Source organism: Mixophyes fleayi, chromosome 4 (genome assembly GCF_038048845.1).
Source record: "Mixophyes fleayi isolate aMixFle1 chromosome 4, aMixFle1.hap1, whole genome shotgun sequence".
NCBI lineage: Eukaryota > Metazoa > Chordata > Amphibia > Anura > Limnodynastidae > Mixophyes > Mixophyes fleayi.
The window spans coordinates 48,709,996-48,730,053 of NC_134405.1; the positions used below are offsets into that span (position 1 = coordinate 48,709,996).

Below are 20,058 nucleotides of genomic sequence, written 5' to 3' on the forward strand. Positions count from 1 at the left end.
ATACATTTATTTTAATATATACACTGCCATGGGGTATAATACTTTCAATAAATAAGTACCAAAGGCTATAACTTTATCTTCAAATAGTTTGTCACCCTGCACTAACCCCATACCACAATATGATTTTTGACAGAAAAGGGGGAATTCAATTAATACGGTAATCTTTGGTAATCTTTAGCGCTGGTTTTTGCTCACCAACTTAGGGAGCAGCGAGCAGAGATCAGGGTTAAAATTACCATATTAAGGGTAATACATTTAGCGCTGCGTTACTCACGACGGAACTGAATTCCCCCCCAAAGTGCTGTTGGAGTTAATGTGACATTGTTGCTCAAATTTACATGCAAACATTTTAGTTAAATACAATGGATTAGTTAGAGAACCCATCTGTCCCTGTGCACATTCTGAGCTCCTCATAGATCTGGAACTACAATTTTAAAAGATAATGGTTAATTTCTGGCTCTGGCGTCTTGCAGGAATACTGCACAGTGATCATATTGTACAGGTCTCCCTCATTAGGAAGCCTCCTATTAATTCAAAACATACTGTGGTGGTGCTTCAACTGTCACAAAGACAGAGATGTTTGTCAAAGTAGTGTGGAACCTTTGCATACATATGTATGTATCACTCTATTGCTGAACACAGTATGGGATGAAGTTTTCTAAAGTAAGAACATGGAGATAGAAACCTAACAGTTTTGGTAGCACAATTATGTATACTTTTCAGACACTGTCCAATAGAGCTTACATTTTGCATTGTCTTTGTCTTAGAGGAAGGGATATTATACTGTAAGAGATGTCTGTGTGGGGCAGGTCCAAATGGGACAGATTGACAGCAGCATCTCTGCTCTCTCCTTTAGTTGCTGGCTGGGATCTAGTCTCACCTGGAGTTTCATTGGCCCAGTCTGTGTGTTCATCACTGTGAGTACAACATCAGACTTTATATATATATCACCTGTTCTATCCCTGGTTGTCAGATACATATGAAGGGATTTGGGTAATGGTATATTCAAAGCAAATGGCTTCCTCAAAGGTTAATTCTGTGAAAGGGACAAGAAAAAAACATTCATATGTGGCTAGAAGCCAAATTACTAGAATTATACAGCAATTAGAAAGGCTCCAAAAGCAGCACCTTCCTTTCAAGCCTCGTTGTATGTTTCTGTCTTTTAAATTATTAATTTTATTTACAGATTATTATAAAATATGCTCTGAAATATTAACATACCTCCCAAATATCCCACTTTAGGTTGGACAGTCATGATTTGATCTGTCCCGCCATAACGGTAGGGAAAGTTTTGTCCTACCGGTGGCCAAGTTTGGAAGTATCTCCTGTTCACTTTTGCTCTGCTGATTGTAAGTTTCATTTATGCAAGTGTTGGAACTTGTCCCGACATCACACATGTAGTGAGTCGAGTGAGCAGCCTACAGTTTCTCTTTCTATTACCAAAGCAGAGCATATGACTTTGATAGAAGCAGCTAAAGCTCTATGGATTAAATAGACTTTGTGTGAACTACATCTCTTTAGAGTTGAGACCATTAGCATAAAATGTGACATCAGAGGTGCTCTTGATTCATCAGCTAGTACCAAGTATTATGGTAGATATAAGCATATTGCTATTAAACATAATTTAATTTGGGAACTTTTTGAGATAAAGTCAGTTAGTGTGAGCTACATTACAAGTGAGCAAAATGCCGTTAATATGCTCACGAAAGAACTTACATCACAAGTGTTGATTGCATTTCATATATAATGTGGTTTATAATATTATGAAAATTGATATTTTTGCTGACATTATCTTTTGCATTAACCTCATGTGTTGGTTACAGATGAACCACATGAAAGTATAATAACAAGGTTAATACATGTTTTATTGTAAGAGAAGACATCTCTAAGTGAGGGAGGTGTTAAGATAGATGGATGTTAATTATTGTCTCCAGTGGTCAATTACCAGATCCGCGGTGTTGTCCACCCCGTCTAGAGCATCTTCTACGAATGAGCAAGGCAGTCTGCTGAAGTGTCTTCTGCACATGAGGGATACCCATACTTTAATGCGTATGAGCACTGTAGTGCTGCATGGACATTCAGTACATGCCTCTTTATCTATAAACATATTCTGATTCCACAAGACTGCATATTATATACACCTTTATCTTGTCTTCAATAATCCAACGTTCTGGTTAAGTGGCAACGTGTAGATTAACCTCCTTACTCACATCTGCTGCCACCTGTTACAATCTAATAGGTATCTGCCAATACCCAAGTGGTGGGAGGTGTGATATTAATGCTAAAATTTTGAATGAACCTTTATATATAAATATATGGACAAATGCATTTGGTAATGCTGATAATGATGGATAGCATTGCTACAGAAGTCTATTTAAAGTATTGTAATTGTTGGGATTTTAAATAATCTAACATTAATCAAGTTCAATTTTTCATACACTCTAACTGCATAAATTGGCAAAGTTCAGTGTCCAACCAACAGTTATTAATGCACTTACAATTTTTGGAAAAATAAGTGCAAATTTGTGAGATTGAAAAACAGCAATAGTAAAAATATAGTCACAACCACACTTCCCAGGTGGATAGGCAAACTCAGATGTGTTGCTTTATAGTATCAATAAATCACTTGCAAGTGCAGAGGAAGAGAGAGATGTTTATCAGACCTTTAGCCATAATTCGACTTCCAAACGTCAGATTCTCCCGAATATATGAGGAGCTGCAGATTATCCCCTGTATGAGCCTTACCTCACAAAATAGAGACGGGATCCCAGCTGGTGAAGGCTTGTGGATGTTAAGACTTTTCAGCAATAAGGCTTCTCCCAAACAGCACTGCTTTCGATGTTATGGGTTACATGAAATGTAAAGCACAGCCTCTCCTCTGCATACTGGTGTAACACATAAATCAGTTTAAGAACAGCAAATAAGGCTCCAGTGAGCCTATGCTTCGATTATCTTTAACTGACAGCACATGCACAGTTTCACTTAAAGAAAAGATGTTTCTTTTGTGGCAAACATAAAAAGAGTATTAAAACTCAATTGATTTCACACCATAAATCACACTGATGCATTTCATTGCTGGTATGCGATTTCATCATTTTATTATTTGCTAATAAAACATTTTTTATCCATGGTTCATAGCTGATTTTTTGGATACCTGTACACTATTGCATATTTTTTCTCTTCACTTCTTGTATAAACTGGGAGTTGTAAGATATAAAACTGTAGGAAGTGTTACATCACTTTAGTTTATATAAGTTTTATATCACAGGAAGTTTCTCCGGAGCACAGTTAGCATGTTCCTGCTGCTGCATGTGATGTTCATCCATATACCTTCCCAGAACATAGTTATAAGGGAATTTCAAAGAAACTTAATTTCTGCAACAAGCAAAAAAATGTAATATATATTTATGTCATTGATTAATACTTTTTAACCATCACTGACTGTCAGAGAGACTCCCAAAATAGTGAGTGATTTTCCACACTCCCAAGAGAATCTGGCAATCCCCTGTGGCAGGCAGAGAAGTGTGGATGGAACCCAATGTGATAATGTGATTTACTTCAACATGCTCGGCCCACTGTGGAGTGATGAAGCAATGTGCATCATAATATTGTGGTGGTCAGGACATAATGACACACGTTGCACCATTATCTCCCACCCACCCACATTTCATGGAGCTCTCCTCCTCCATTCCTGGAGTGGAGTTCTGAAGAGAAGGCAACTATGCTTTTGTTCTAATATTGGTTTAATGTGTAGGTGACAGATGAGCTTTAAAGGTGGTGTCCAATAGAAAGTGTAAAATCCCTGCCGCAGCAAGTAATTACAGCTACAAGTATACTCTGTTTCAAATTACAAGGAGAGAATAGAAGAGACTTACAGCAGAATCTCACCCTGGATACAAGCTATCATTTTGGAACAGTTAATGTGTATCATACCTGTGTTACCATAATTCTTTGGAATATTGTGAGATGTCTCCTCCTTACTCAAATGTTCACATATTTGAATCAACAATTGCTATGTGATGCAAATAGACTCTGAATTCTCACTTTAGTAATATATTCTCAAATACTTTCTCTTCTCCTTGCTTCTCATCCTCATCTTCCCAGGTAAACACCACTCTCTTGGTCCTCACTGTAATACTGCTCCGAATGAGGCTAGCATCTCTAAACACAAATGTGTCCACTCTGAAGAATACTCAGTAAGTTTAAATCGATGGAGCCATTTACATAGAGCATGTTTTATGTAGCGCAGAACATCTATATTAGCACAATTCCAAATTATCTTGCACAATAGAAAACATCACCACAAAGCAAGGCCTACTATCTCCTTTGCTCAAACCCATCATCAATTTTCCATTTTTCATTTTACTCCAAAATATGAAATGTTTTTTGACTCTCACATGTTTCTAATAACTCTTGAAAGTAAGTAAGGGGGCATCATAGCTGCCTTTATTTCATATAACTGGTGTTTTCATATACTTTTTTGAAATACATTGGTTTCTGAAATATTATTTATGTCTATTATGCATTATTTGTGCCTGGTTACAGCAGGTATTTAGAGGACATGCATAGAAATGTACACTGCTAAAAAGCCTTGTCATATATCAGTTAATAACTCTTTCCTATATGGGGCTTCTTTACACTGAAGAGGTAATTTAAATATCTCATCCCACAAACACTAAATTCCAGTTTTGCAGCTTGTCACACACCAGGCTCTTAGATCCAGTTACTTACCCCTTTTGCTGTCTTTCTAAGCTGTCCCTGCTATCCACAGGCTCTGCTGATCTTAGATCTCTCTGCAGTATGCTGCCCATTCTGTCTCCACTCCATAGATCCCAACACCAGTTTCTCTAGAGTTCCCTTCAAAACCAGTTTCTGGGCGCCCCAATCTTTGATCAAGTCACCTGATCCATCTCAGCCAGTCAGAGTGCTGCTTCAGCTCAGTTGACCAATCAGGTGATAAGTTAGTATAAAAGGACTAACTGAAGCCCTTACCTTTTGTCAGTGCAATATTGATTCTTCAAATGCCAACACTGATGAATAATCAAGTAAAAAATGCTTTGCAAAATATCTTGGAAATCATGAAAACGTTGCCTAAAGTCCTCCTGAGGAACATGGTCCAAATGTGTGGACATTTTAGATGTACTCTGTATAAAATGACTCACAACCAGTGATTCACAAGCCTACCCTCAGACCCCCTCCTCAGTGCACATTTTTTACAGTTCATCTCAGAAGAACAGGTGAAATTATTGTTAAAACACAAAAAAATTCTAAATAATTGAGCCACTGATTAACCTATCTTGCCTTAGGGAGGACATCCACAAATCATTCAATTTTGGAAAGATATTTATAACTGCAACATCATAAAACATATCATTTTCTAAACTGCCTACACTCTTAGGGCTTGATTCATGTTTGCATCTATGTGCACTTGCGTAGCGTATCTTGATTCTGTGAATTCGCACTGCGCATGACCAGAAACAGATATTATGCCAATGAGTGTAATGGCATGCAGTTCATGTCAGAACAGAAGTCTTCAAATTGACAGGTGTAACGGGGGAGGGAAGGGGAGGACTAAAGTGGGACATGTACAGTAAGGGCTTCCAACACAGATGTGGCCAATTCAAGTCCTGTGTTTATCATAACTATGCTTGTTTTCAGCCATATCTTTTGCATCCACTATGGGTCAGGTGTAAATGTTGCGTAATAGTGATGACTGAAACTGCATAGTGCTTAAATTAAAAATGACATGTATGCGTGCCAGTAGCTATCACAGAACAAATGTATGCAACTAAGATATACTATAAAAACTCATTGGGCTTAAGTAATTAAGGAGAGCAAAGCAGAAAAATAGGAGTAACTTTGCACCATGTTAAAACCATGCTGCATTGGGTGGGGGGGGGGGGGGGTACATTTTAAATGTGGGGACAGATGTATAGTTGGGGTAGGGCATGTCCTAGATCAACTTTAAATTTCAGTGTAAAAATAAAAGTTATCAATGATTTGTGTGCTACATGAAGAAAGACAGTATTTTCTTTATGTACAAAATAATAAACTAATTTGCACCCTGTGCATTGCAACATGGTTTGTCCAGGATCAAATTTACTCTTTTTTTTAGCTTGCTCTCCTAAATGACTTAGGCCCATTGTGTGTACAGTAAGTATTGAAATCTTCTTTATTTATGTATTTGATATAGAAAAATATTAAAAAAATAAAATATATATTTTTACATAAATATTTATATAAATAATTATACTGTTAAGAGTTATTTAAATTGTGATCAAATAAATGTTTTATGTGTTCTGATGTGAACTATTATAGTACTTATGCATGTGTGGATACTGCAATCTGTTCTGCGTGTCTACATATATCAAGTACTGTTAATGCACAGCGTACTTCCACCCAGATTCAAATCAAAAATATATTTTAAGATACGCTTTGATTTGTCTTTTTACACTTGCAACTTACTAGCAAGTTGCATGCAGATTGAGTCAGGCCTTTAGGGTCATGTTTATAAATTAAAATGCTTACCTTTTTTCTGTTGTTTGTTTAATACTCTCTCTATATTCTGCTGGGGAATGTGGTCTATAAACCACCTCATATATGATGAATTTATCTAGCTCATATTTCAAACACTCAGCGCCAAGAGCATTATTAAGTAAATGACGCTGTTGGTGGCAAGGTCCATCTTTCACAGTCCTCACCAGTTCTGATGTTATCTATAACAACTTATGTAAAGAGTGAGTAGAAGTCCAGTTGCAATATACATAAAGACACATATATCTTAACTTTCCCAATTTATACCATGTCCGCAATCTTGCCTTGATCACTTCCTGATACAGCAATCACAACCCTAAATGGACAGGACAACACACTCTGAGACTATGGCTAGATTTACTAAGCTGCGGGTTTGAAAAAGTGGGGGTGTTGCCTATAGCAACCAATCAGATTCTAGCTTTCATTTATTTAGTACCTTCTACAAAATGACAGCTAGAATCTGATTGGTTGCTATAGGCAACATCCCCACTTTTTCAAACCCGCAGCTTAGTAAATCTAGCCCTATGTCTTTTCCCACATAAAACAAGTATATAAAATAGCAGTAGGACAAAATTTTCCTTGTGGCTTAGACAATTTACATTACCATAGTAAAGTGGTATTTGCCTTTAAGAGCCACTGGTCTAGAGTCTACACGTCATTCCTAATTGTCCATCTTCTCTTCCAGGATGCAGACATTCAAAGCTCTATCTCACCTTATTATTCTTGGCTGTACCTGGAGTATTGGCTTTTTCCAGTTTGGATCTGGTTCCATGGTCATATCTTATCTATTTACCATTTGTAACAGTCTTCAGGGTCCCTTCATCTTTCTTGTGCATTGTCTGCTCAGCCACCAGGTAAAAATCCATATGTCATGTATATGAAACCATTGTGCACTGTGAATATAAAGTAAATAAATATCATTTTATTGTATATGCAATATCCTGACATTTAAATAGCAATAAATGAAAGCAGACATAACTATCATTAAGAAAAAGGAGAAAGTGCAGGCAGCACATCTCTAGATTGTGGAAGAAAGGAGGCCATTGTGCTACATCAAATCAATCCAGATCAGGCAGGTGCACTTTGGAGTTCCCCCAGAACATGTTAGAACTTTCAGAACACTCTGTAGGTGTCATATAGCATGAGAATGTCCTTTCTTAAGTATATCGCATTCTATAACATAGTGTTGGAAAACTGGTATTTTATCAACCATTTCCATGTAAGAAAAATAAATAAATTACACAGTAAACATTTCAAGGCTTTCTTTCAAAACAATTTGGAATAAATAGCTTTCCATGAATGTGACAGGATGGACTTACAAGCCAATCAGGGGTCTCTGTCACTGCACTTTGTTGATCCTGCTGTGATGCTGAGGGAACCCACCTAATCTAGTTTAAACCAACCTATAAACATGTGCTGGCTATAGTATTATAGAGTATCAATATTATTTTATTCCTAACTAGTGATCTCTAAGTGCGATCGTTACTCTGTTACCACCGTATTTCTACTGGTGAAATGAGGAATGATATTCCAAACACCATACTTTTCTTAGGACTTGAACCATAAATACCTGTAGGGTAAATTTATCTTTGCTTGAGTAACCTTTACATTTTACTAATAAACTGATGTGAGTTGGAACTTTATTAAATGTGTACTATTTACAAATGTATGTGTAAATGTAAGTGTGTGTTGTTTTCTCATGCAATTGCGTTATTAACCCTGTTATGAAATAGTGTACTAATTGCAATCGGACGGAAAACTATTGATATTGACATTTGTTAATTTAGAACAACTTCATCCAATTATTTGATTTCCATAGAGGGGAGTTTGCAAGGAGGTCAGGGATGTAGCAGAAATGGATTGACTCCCAGTAAATATAGTTCTGGGTAACATTAATGACAAAGGTATACAGATGCAATGTATTACCCCTATCACTTAGATTATTCTGGTTGGACACCAAGGGTGGGACCATATACTTAAGAGCATAATGCAGAACCTATTATGGTCAGGAATGTCAGATTCTGTAATTCCTGTGATGTTTGTCAGCAGCTTGGGCACTCCTGTGCTCACACTTCTCTAAAATCCTTGAGGATAGTTGGTGATCCTTTTCAAAGTGTAGCTGTGGACATCAAAGGTCCTGTATCAGTGCCAAGCAGACAGTAGTAGAATTTCTTTCTCACTGTGGTAGATTATGATATCCTTAGGCTGTTGCTTTACCTGCAATCACTGCAGTGAAGACAGTGAGATCCTATCTGATCATTAGTCACAGTTCGTGAGTGAACTGGTCCAAAGATACTTGGCAAAGTCTCCTCAAACTGTTTTTGCCAGCAAAACAGCAGCAACTCCTGATGTCATCCTTCTTTTTGGCAGGCATATACCAACACAAGGCCATATGAGTCTTTGTTAGTGGCGTCTCATGAGGGTTTGCCATATAGCTTTTGATCCACCCAACAGGAGCTGTAATTCTCATTCAGTACTGTCCATCTCCATTCACTTGGTTCTCTGATTTTACATAGTAACATAGTTGATGAGGTTGAAAATAGACACCAGTCCATCAAGTTCAACCTATTTTGGATCTCCTGCGATCCTGCACTTATATTTGAAATTAATCCAGAGTAGGCAACCGCCCATCTGTTTCAATTTTGAAAATCCCCCCAGACTCAATATTGCAATCCAATTTTTACCCTATATCCACTACTATACTTTATTTTAAATTAACGGTCGTATCCCTGGATACACCTTTCCGCTAAAAATTTGTCTAACCCTTTCTTAAAATTTTGCTCACACACCTTGCTCTGCTCCCACAGGAAGTGTCCTGTCTCTCATGTCTTGGGAACTCCAGCTGTGGCAGGCTCCAAGATAAGAGTCCAACATAATGGTCACCATTGTAACACACAAAGGGACATAATCAAAAGCATAAAGGGGGCTACCATGGGTCACCTCCCAGTTCAACCTTTGATTGCATTTTTTAAGCAAAGTCAGGCTCAGAAGCGACCAGTACTTCCAGCCTCACTGTATGTGGTAGTGGTCGATGCTAAGAGAAACAGAAGGCTTCATACTAAGCTTAGGGCATTGACGTACTGGTTAAGTCTATCTCTCTATGAGATACATGTACATTGCTGAATATTTACAACATAGTTTACATAGCTTTACATGGCAACATTTTGGAAGACAATCACAGTAATAAACCTTAAGCCTCATAGAGAGAGAGAGGTGAGGTTAACCTTTATTACAATTGGATATTACTCTATTCTCATCACAGAGCCAATTGCAGATGTGAAATGTGAGGGTGTGGTCAAGAACGTTTGCTGGGTGGAGCAAACGTAGGCAGCAGCTAGAGACAATGTGGTGCTCTGAGGTGCAGTTCAGTATCAAGCATGGCCAAACTTCCTTGGTAATGCACCAAGTAGATGCAGGTGAGCACAGACCAATTAGGCAGCCTGCTTCACCAGCTCTCACCAGAGGGGAAGAAAAGCCATATACAGTGGGGTACAGGAGATGCTGGAGATAAACATTATCCTGATATCCTGCTGTCCTAGGGCAACCTCCACTGCTTTGGTCCCCAAGAAGTTCAGGACCATGTGGTTTTACCTAATTAAAAACTGGTTAAATGATGTGACCATGTCTGACGCCTATCCCCTGATGCTCTGTTCAATATATTGGCCAGTGCAAAGTACATTTAGTAACATAGTAACATAGTTGATGAGGTTGAAAAAAGACATCAGTCCATCAAGTTCAACCTATTTTGGATCTCCTGCACTTCTATTTGAAATTGATGCAGAGTATGCAACCGCCAATCTGTTTCAATTGTGAAAGTCCCCCCAGACTCAATATTGCAGTCCTATTTTTATTCCATTTAATTTATATATTGCATTTTTGTTTTTGATCTCTAAATGCATAACCTTACATTTATCTATGTTAAACCTCATATTCCATTTGGCCGCCCAATTCTCCAGTTTATTTAAGTCCCTCTGTAGAGAAGCTACATATTGCTCTGATTTTATTACCTTACAGAGTTTAGTTCATCTGCAAAAATAGAAACTTTACTCTCTAAACCATCACCAAGGTCATTAATAAATATATTAAAAAGGAGTGGCCCCAGCACAGAACCTTTAGGTACTCCACTTAAGACTTTTGACCAATTAGAAAATGTTCCATTTATCACAACTCTCTGTTCCCTATTCTCTAACCAGTTTTCGATCCAAGTACAAATTTTGATTCCTAGACCCAGTTCCCTTATTTTTTAAACCAACCTCTTGTGTGGCACTGTATCAAAGGCCTTTGCAAAATCTAAGTAGACCACATCTACTGTGCTGCCCTGGTCTAAGTTCCCACTAACTTCCTCGTAGAAACTAATTAGATTAGTTTGACATGACCTATCCCTCACAAATCCATGTTGATTCCCACTAATAATTTTATTGAGCACCAAGTAATCCTGAATACTATCCCTTAAAATACCTTCCAGTAGTTTCCCCACTATTGATGTCAGGCTTACAGGTCTATAATTCCCTGGTTGTGATCTCGTCCCCTTTTTAAACAACAGCACCACATCTGCTATTCACCAATCCCTTGGTACTGAGCCTGATGAGATTGAATCTCTGAAAATTAAGAATAGCGGTCCATCTATTTCCGAGTTTCACTATATAAGGGCCCTTGGGTGTATGCCACCTGGACCTGGAGCTTTATTTATCTTAATATTCTTCAGTCGCCTTTGGACTTCTTCCTCTCACAACCAAGTATTAATTAATGGTATGGTTTCATTAATTAATACTTAGTTGTCAGAGGAAGAAGTCCAAAGGCTTCTTGAAGTCAATGCTTCTTGACTTCAATAAGGGATATTGGCAGATATCACTGACTAGGTGTTTCAGGTCAGCATTAACCACTGAAGTCTGTATGAGTTTAGGATGGAGAACGAGCCTTGAATGTTTAAAAGCTTTGCTATTTCTGCACAAATAAACATCACTACTGCTAAATATCCTCTCCTGTTCCTGAGAGACACCTATATCTGCTGTATTCCTGTGACCAAATGAAAAAAGCTAACACTAACTCTATTCCTCGGAAATCCTGTGTTGATCCCAGCATCCTGAGTCCACATTCTCACACCTACCCAGCAGTCTTGACTTAAAGCAAGCGATCAACAGAATGCAGCTAGTGTAACCAGCAAAGAGGTGCTGCAGCAGCTACACACATCAGCCAGAAGCAAACAGTTCAGGTGCCGTTAAATCAGCCTGGTGATGGCAGTAACTATTCTCCTACAACTTGGGGCACAACACTGGTGCACAATTTACACTTCCAGTCAGTGACTAAGTGCACCATTAGGAGTGGCCAGTAATGGCAGGGTATGCAAAATCCCAAACGATCTATATAACCCATCAGGTTGGCAAAGAAAGTCTATCCTGTCGCAATGAGTCTAATTACATTTACATTATGACGGTAATTTTCTCGCTGGATTTCAGCTCGCAGCTTCCTGAGCCGCGAGTTGAAATCCAGCTAACTACTACCGTAATAATGGTAGTAGTTTTAACGCCGCGGAACCCCGCGACAATTGAATATGCCCCTTAGATTGCTTTCAGTGTTCACCTTTTATTTCTCTTTGTTTACCTGTCTATTACGGTGGTAACTCCCCGTTGGTTGAGCAGCTTACTAATTTGAATATTTGTTTCACTACATTGGTTTTTATGAGATATAAATTTCAGGATAAAAATTTAGTGAATTTATTGGACATATAGTGCGCCATCAGGGGTGTGTGTGTGTTTTGCACCATTAGTTCTTATGTCAGGCATATATCAGGCATACCAGTGTGTGTACATATGCCTATAGGGTAGATATAGCACTTGACAGTGTTTGTAGTAACTGCAAAAGTTTCGTTAAACTGTACGTACACAACATAATAATGCAATAGTGTCAAATGTCTTGACAATTATCAATAAATGCAAAAGTCCCATTTTCCATATAAAATGTAATTAAAAAAAACAAATATGTTCGTATAAGTTATTTAATTCCATTACAAATGATATGGTAACCTTCTTTCCTGTAGTAGTCCAAATGGAAAATAAGTAGTAGCTTTAGAGCAGAATATGCCAATCACAAGATCAGAAATGTCTGAATAGTGTTACTAACAGTCATCATCATAATTGCACTAGTCCTCCAGTACCCCAAGAGATGTGCCTTCTAAATAGCATATGTGTGGATGCATCCATGTCTAATTATGTGACAGTTACATGAACACATCTCATCTTATCCTCGTTCTGCATTTCCAGGTGTAGAGGGATGCAAGTCTAAAATGCTCAAAATGTAGATACGGGCACATGCATTTTTGAGTATTTTATGCAAGAAAATTTGGCATACATCCAACTTTAAATGAGCCTTCATAGGCTTCCATGTAATGTAAACTCCATCATGCTGCCTGATCACCAAGTTACTTGTTTGTACTTTTCAGGTGAGAGCAGAGTATCACAAACTGTTTCAAAGACTTCACATACACAGCAAACAATCATCAGATGCATCTGCCAGTGGCACTACTCAAACTATCTCTCAATCAGTAAGTATCAGCTTCTCAGATTACTCTCATTTCTATATATTGTTTTCACATGAACAGCAACTAATTCTAATACTGTTGCTTCCTAGATAAACATGACTGAAATTGCTAATCCTTTGGTTGACAGAAAGACTTCTTTGACTGAGAAGAAAGACAATTGTGAATAGTTTACAGGGTGGAATCATGATGAAGACTTCTTAACTGAAGATAGTATTACATTTCTACTTACTAACTGTGCCCATTATACTAACTGTAATCACTAAACTCATCTCCACTGTAGGTGTTGGTAAGTCGGTAATCGAGCCATGGTTGTTTTTTCTTTCTCTTTTTGTGGGGAAAAGCATAGTTAACAGGGGAGACTAAAAATGTGTCCAATGCACATCACTGCCCTGTACCTAGCTGCAACTCCACCTTCAGCTCTAATAACCCACTGAAGGTGAAGTTGCCTCAAGATTAATATACTGCATATTCACTCCACAACACCCTGACTGAATAAATCAACTCTCTTCACAGGATTTTGACCCTCTGCCTTCAAAAATGTATTATCCTTCCCAGTCTCAGGAATGCTACTCTTGACTCATTACTGCCATCTAGCCACCAACCAATTTATGTACCTCCATTTGCTTTAAAGTACTAGATGCATTGTTTACTGTAGGATGACCTCATTTTTTCAATTTTAATTTCCGACTAGGCCCTCAGCTGTCTGGCTTTTGCCCAGAAGATTTCTCAGAACCCGCCCTTACAAAAGTAGCTAACAGCAACTACAGTCAAATTAAAAGGTGAAATTTCCCTCCTCTTTTTGATCTGTCACCAGCATTTGACACTGTTGTCAAATGGTCCATTCTCTTGTTTTCTGCAGCACTACCTCTCCTGATTTTATCAAACTTGTAAGACCAGTCACTTAGCCAACATCTCACACTATATTTCAACTATATGCTCATGATGTCTAAAAGGTATTTAAAACGAAACATCTAAAAACTGTATTGGTTATATTCCCACTCAACTTTACATGCTCTGCTTGAAACAGTCAATGGTACCATCATTCTATCCACTTTCTCAGTGTCACCCTTACTCTGCACTCTCCTTTATTCCTTGCAAACAGAAAATCTCTGAATTATATCACTTCAACATCTCCAAAATATATCTCTTCCTTTCCCAATATGTGGCAAAGCTCCTGACTCATGTCCTTACAATTTCCCACCGTGACTATTGCAACCTCCATTTGTGTGGTCTGCTAATAACAAGACTATCCACCTTAAAATCAACTATGAATGGTGCTGCATGCTTCCCATCCTTCTGCATATGCTGCCCTTCTTTGTCAATCCACTTAGTGGTTTCCTGTGCACAATAGAATACAATTCAAAGGACTGAATGTTCCTTATGAATCCCTGACAATTCCTGTTTCACCTATACTGTTTACGCATCCATTTTCTCTCAAGCACCATCCGAGCTCCTCCAATGACCTTGTAAAGTCTTCTCTCATAAAATCATACCATGCACAGATGCAAGACATCTCCCAGGCAGCTCCCCGTCTATGGAATTCTCTGTCAGTTTCTCCTGAACTTTCAAAATGTTTCAATAGTTCCCGTAGGCTCACTTCTTCACAGATGCCTATCCCTCTTCCTCTCCTCTATAATCACTGCTCATACAATGAAGATACAATGGGGCTGTCTTTATTTTCTTCTTTTCAATACTTTAATTACATTGGTACTTGTGCTCCTGTAAATGCTCTTTCCCATATAAAGTGTGGCTTGATAGCTAAAATAGCATGCCATTAAAAATACAGGCAAAAGTGCAAGTCCCTCAACCTCTGACAATGAATAAAAAGTCCATGACCACCTGCTAAATCAGGAACCCCTCCCTAAATATACATTCTCCACCCCCTCATGTAAATATCTTGTCCTGAATCTGGGCGCCAGTGGCGCACGCAGGGGGGGTTTCTGGGTCTCCAGAAACCCCTCCGCTCCATTAAAGAAGTGCCCTACATATTGGCACTGTACTATACAGCAGACGCGGCGCTGTCAAAGAAGTGTCCGCGGCGGTGCTGTATTGTATACAGCACCGCCGCGGACTCTTCTTTGACAGTGCCGCGGCTGCTGTATAGTACAGTGCTGCCGAAACGGAGCTGCTGCACATGCGCCGGAGCAAGCGCGGCAGCTCTCTCGCTTTTTTTTTTTCGGTGGAGGGGAAACCCCCCCTTAAAAATCCTCCGTGCCCCCCTGGGCGCCTGCATTCAGCAACAAAATGTCCCAGTCAGCCCAGCTCCTCCCACCACAGGTAGTAAAATCCCTCCAAATCTATATTCCATTTCAATATAGATGCTTATATCATTTTGTACTGCCAGCCGGACCATTCCCCACCCTAACACCTAAGGTAAGAGAATGACCCCTTAATGAAGACCTTGCACCAGTATTATTTTTTTTACTATATTGAACTTTGTGTCTTTAATCCTATGTTCTACCCCCAGGCAAGCTTTCTCTAGATTGCAAAGGAGTGGTAGTAAGGATTAGTAATTAGTAGTAAGCAGCAGTATGCAAAAAAAAAATGAATTTCACAGCCATGATATGTAGAGGGAGCCAGCGGGGTGCGATCATAGTGTAGCTCAACTTGGAAGCCAAATCAGATTGTTACACTCGCTCCCAGGCACTAACAGAATTTTTTAATGCATTTATTTATTGTAGTATTGTTTACTTATTTTATAACTATATTTTGATTATTGGATGTGTTGACATTCAAAATTTGTGGTTTTGTTCAGAATTCCTGTTAAATTAGTGTTTAAAATATTCATATTTTTAAAAACTATATAAAGAATATTTTTAAATGATGAAAAACTTTTCGTAACAGTTTTTTAATTTCAATTGCGAAATCTACTATGTTCGGCTGTCACATTCAAGGTTCACTGCTTTAAGAATTTTTGTACTAATTCAATAAACAGAAAGTGTACCTAACTTTCCTTGAAAATAAAATAATTATTGAACAACCACAGGTGGGTACCCTGCTCTTATTGCTACACCGCCACTCAGTGTATAGCGAGGTACTGCTAAGAAGACAACTGCACCCTCTGTAAACTGCTTTGCTCTTTGCCAGAGACGGAACAAGGTGCTTTGGTACCGAAAGCAATGATCCAAAATATCATACCCACACATTCATATCACACTTCTTCCATCCAGTAAATATCCCACTGCCTGCATTGGAACAAATGGGTGTAATTTATAAACTATAGAAAATGCAACCCTGCAGAGAACCTTATTATGTGCAAATGCAAATATTTGCCCGCCTAGTACACAGATATGCACCCCGTTCCCCATTGATAACGACCTCCATAAAAATGTTCTGAAGAACCTTTTGCGGAATTGCAGATGACAATGAAATATGCAGGGTTAAAATAGTGGGTGTAGTACCAATTACCGGTACTGACTACCCTGACAGAGGACAGAACGGCATGAGGAGTGCGATGAGCTAGTACACTGACCTTGAAAGAAAAGTACTGCTCAGAATCCAGATGACTTCATATCCCGATTGGCTGTCTTCTACACTGCTGAAAATGACGTTATTACAAACACCGACTTCCCTTAAAGCGGCGCTGGATGGACCCGTCTGTTATATATTTCCTGTCAGTATTATCTTAGGGGTTAGGGGTGCTAGGGTTCCTAACCCTAACACCCCTAACTCCTAAGATAATACTGACAGAAAATATATAACAGGCAGGTCCATCCATCGCCGCTTTAAGGGAAGTGACTCTCATGTTTAATAATTAGGCAAACAGCCCTGACCTTAAATTAATAGTATTCACATTTACTAAATACACATATTCCCAACAAAGACATTAACAGTATTTACATTTAATAAATACACATACCTCCCCAAGCAGCCAAGACATTAAATAATTAGTATTTGAATGTAGTAAATAAATACATAGCCCTCATTAAAAAGCCCCAACACCAAATAATTAGTATTCTTACTGAGTACAACCCTTCTCCCCAGACTCAGCATTAAATTGTTAGACCCAAAACCACCCCAGCATGAACTTATCCCATAGACACCACCATTACCCAAACAATAAATTAATATGTCATGCACACTATTAGTTAAATAGCTCATGCACCCACCTAAAAGTACATTGAAATCACCCCCCCCACCTCCCCACCTCCCCACACTTACCTTCTCTCATTCCAGCACTGCAGAGTCTTCTGTCTCCCTCTCTTGCTGCCAGCACGCATGGGACGGCTCACATCATGTGGTGCATGCACCATGTGTTAGGAGGTAAGCAGGGGAAAAAAGAGGGGCACATTGTCTCAGAAAAGTTACAATTAACCTGTCCATTCACATACTATTGGTAAACTTAGTGAGAACATTCAGTGCCACCCCTGACCTTGGCTACATGGGAATAACCTTTGTGGGCCAGTTGTGTATTTAGATACATAAATATAAATATAGAGAATATTTATATCTAATATATAATAAATGTCTAGTGGCGTCTTTCTGTGTGTGGAAAAAATAAAACCGAGCTGCAGCGCCACCTGCTGGGCAGAGTTATACACTGACCTACTAAATTCTTAGTGTGTGTGGGGGAAAAAATTCAAAAAGGGCTGAAATTTGGTAGGGCTCAAACTCATTTTTGTGAGGAAATTTTACCTCATGAACACACATGTGTAGAGGCGTGCGTTAGTGTGTGTGTGGAAAAAACTATTTTCTCAGAAAGGGCTCATCCAATTGACCTGAAATTTGGTATACTGACATTATTTGACAAAAAAAAATTAGAATAGTCAAGTCAGTTAACTTCCATCATCCCCCCTTCCCCCCGTGGGAGGGGTAGTAAAGGCTAAATTTACGAGTTGAGGGGTCAAACTCATTTTCGTGAGGTAATTTTACCTCATGAACACACATTAAAAAGGCCGCTTGCGTCGGGAAGTAACGCTCTTCCCCTGAGGAGGCCTGGGCTAGGCCCAAATGCATGACAAGAACCTTTTTAAGACCTTAAGTAGCTTGATTTGACTAGAATGCATGAGTATAATGCACGGGTTAACTTGTGTATATATATATATATATATATATATATATATATATATATATATATATATTTTTTTTTTTAATAGTAATGGAACCAACAAGTAACTGTTCATGTTATGCCATACAGTGATGCCCCCAAACAATATTATGCCACATTGATCAATTAATGCCACAATTCATATTATGGCATAGAGTAATGCCCCCAAACCATATAATGCCACGCAGAAGTGGCCTCAAATAATATTATGTCACATTGTTCAATTTATGGCACAATTCATATTATGGTACAGAGTAATGCCTCCAAATCATAATATGGCACAGAGTAATTCCTCCAAATTATATTATGGCACAGAGTACTGCCCCAATTCACATTATGCCAAGAACATGCTACCCACCCAGGTAAGAAGGGAACATTGTCAAGTACGAAAAAAAACAAAATTACAATAAAATAAAGCAAACATGACTTACGTCTGCTTCATCTCCTCTTGGTGGTTAGCTGGGCAAGCTCCTCAAGGCTCCTATAGGCTGCCGGCGTAGCAATGTCATGACGTGTGCGACTCTTAGAGAGGAGGTTCTAGTTAAATTTATCCATGGCTCTTGCACTACTCATACTTTGTAACTTTTGGACTCGTGTTGACCCCACCTACATAGAAAGGGGTGTGTGGTCCTAAAGCATCGGGCCCACTGGGGATACCCCTGATGTCCAGGTGGGGCAGCCTGAAGCTGCTCACTGCGCAGCACAATGTTTTGAGGCAAGTGTTGCAGATTATGCTTCTTTCATTAATTCAAGAGACACACACTAGGAAGTGCTTTGTGGAATAGCTTTTGTATTAAACAGTGTAGTTATCCCAGTACACAGATATAACACAATTTTGCAGGTAAAACCAGTATGAGAACAAATCAGAACATTCTTTGTACAACAGAGTACATTGCTGTTACAGAGTGACAAAACAGTAACACATTAAGGAACAGCGCCACCTGCAGTCCCTCCATTGTAATCACTCAAGCAACATTGATCTGAGTCTCTTGCAGTACTTTAAATCAAGACAGACAGATTCACTTCCTTAACCATTAGCAGCGATTTTGCCATAAACAACACCATCTTGAGGTACTTTTCCATGTATGTACCCATATAAACCCTAAAATAATAAAAGCAGATGTGTTAGGTGTATACAGTATATTTGCAAATTGGAGTTTGTATGTTCTCCCCGTGTTTGAGTGGGTTTCCTCCGGGTGATCCGGTTTCCTCCCACACGCCAAAAACATACTGGTAGGTTAATTGACTGCTATCAAAATTGACCCTAGTATCTGTGTGTGTGTATGTTATTGAATTTAGACTGTAAGCTCCAATGGGGCAGGGACTGATGTAAGTGAGTTTTCTGTACAGCGCTGCGGAATCAGTGGCGCTATATAAATAAATGATGATGATGATGTGTATTGCTAATAAACTTAACATAGTGCTTTTGATACTAAACTTGTCTTACCTCTAATTAATGAAACTACCAGTATACATCTAAGACTTCTGTTTTATTATTATTATTTTAGATGCAGGTTTTACATTCTGTTCTTGTATTTGTTTTTTTTGCACTTGTTTTTTAGACCCGGCACCTATTTGCAACTTTTTTCTGTTTTATATCGATTTAGCAACTTGTTTTGTTTTTTTGTGCGCCAAAAATGATCATTCTTAACTGTCCCAAAAAGTATGCAGAAGTGATGTCACATAAGAGACATATTAAGGTTTACAATTCAAAAACAAATTCCTGTGGAAGCATGTGATATATTACAATTACATAAGTCATTATTCTGTAAAAATAGAATAATGACTTGTGGAATAAATACATCTTAAAACACGAAATACATTTCAATCTTTCCAAGAATATGGAAACCTTTGATCAAAACTGTACATGGATATCCGTTTTATAAGGTTGTGCTGTTGTAAGATATGCAATGCTAATGGTGATTAAATAGTGCAATAA

The 20,058-nt window shown here is 38.5% G+C and overlaps 1 protein-coding gene across 1 annotated transcript in view; it reads left to right on the plus strand.

The window, feature by feature from the left end:
• Positions 1-16,055, plus strand: part of LOC142150644 (adhesion G protein-coupled receptor E3-like) — a 96,851-nt gene extending 80,796 nt beyond the window's left edge. The window contains exons 18-22 of the mRNA XM_075205839.1: positions 857-917; positions 4,105-4,196; positions 7,220-7,388; positions 12,974-13,075; positions 13,162-16,055. Of these exons, the coding sequence (XP_075061940.1) occupies positions 857-917; positions 4,105-4,196; positions 7,220-7,388; positions 12,974-13,075; positions 13,162-13,239 (502 nt within the window). The 3' untranslated portion in view covers positions 13,240-16,055. The remainder of the gene's footprint in view (positions 1-856; positions 918-4,104; positions 4,197-7,219; positions 7,389-12,973; positions 13,076-13,161) is intronic.
• Positions 16,056-20,058: the final 4,003 nt, after the last annotated feature.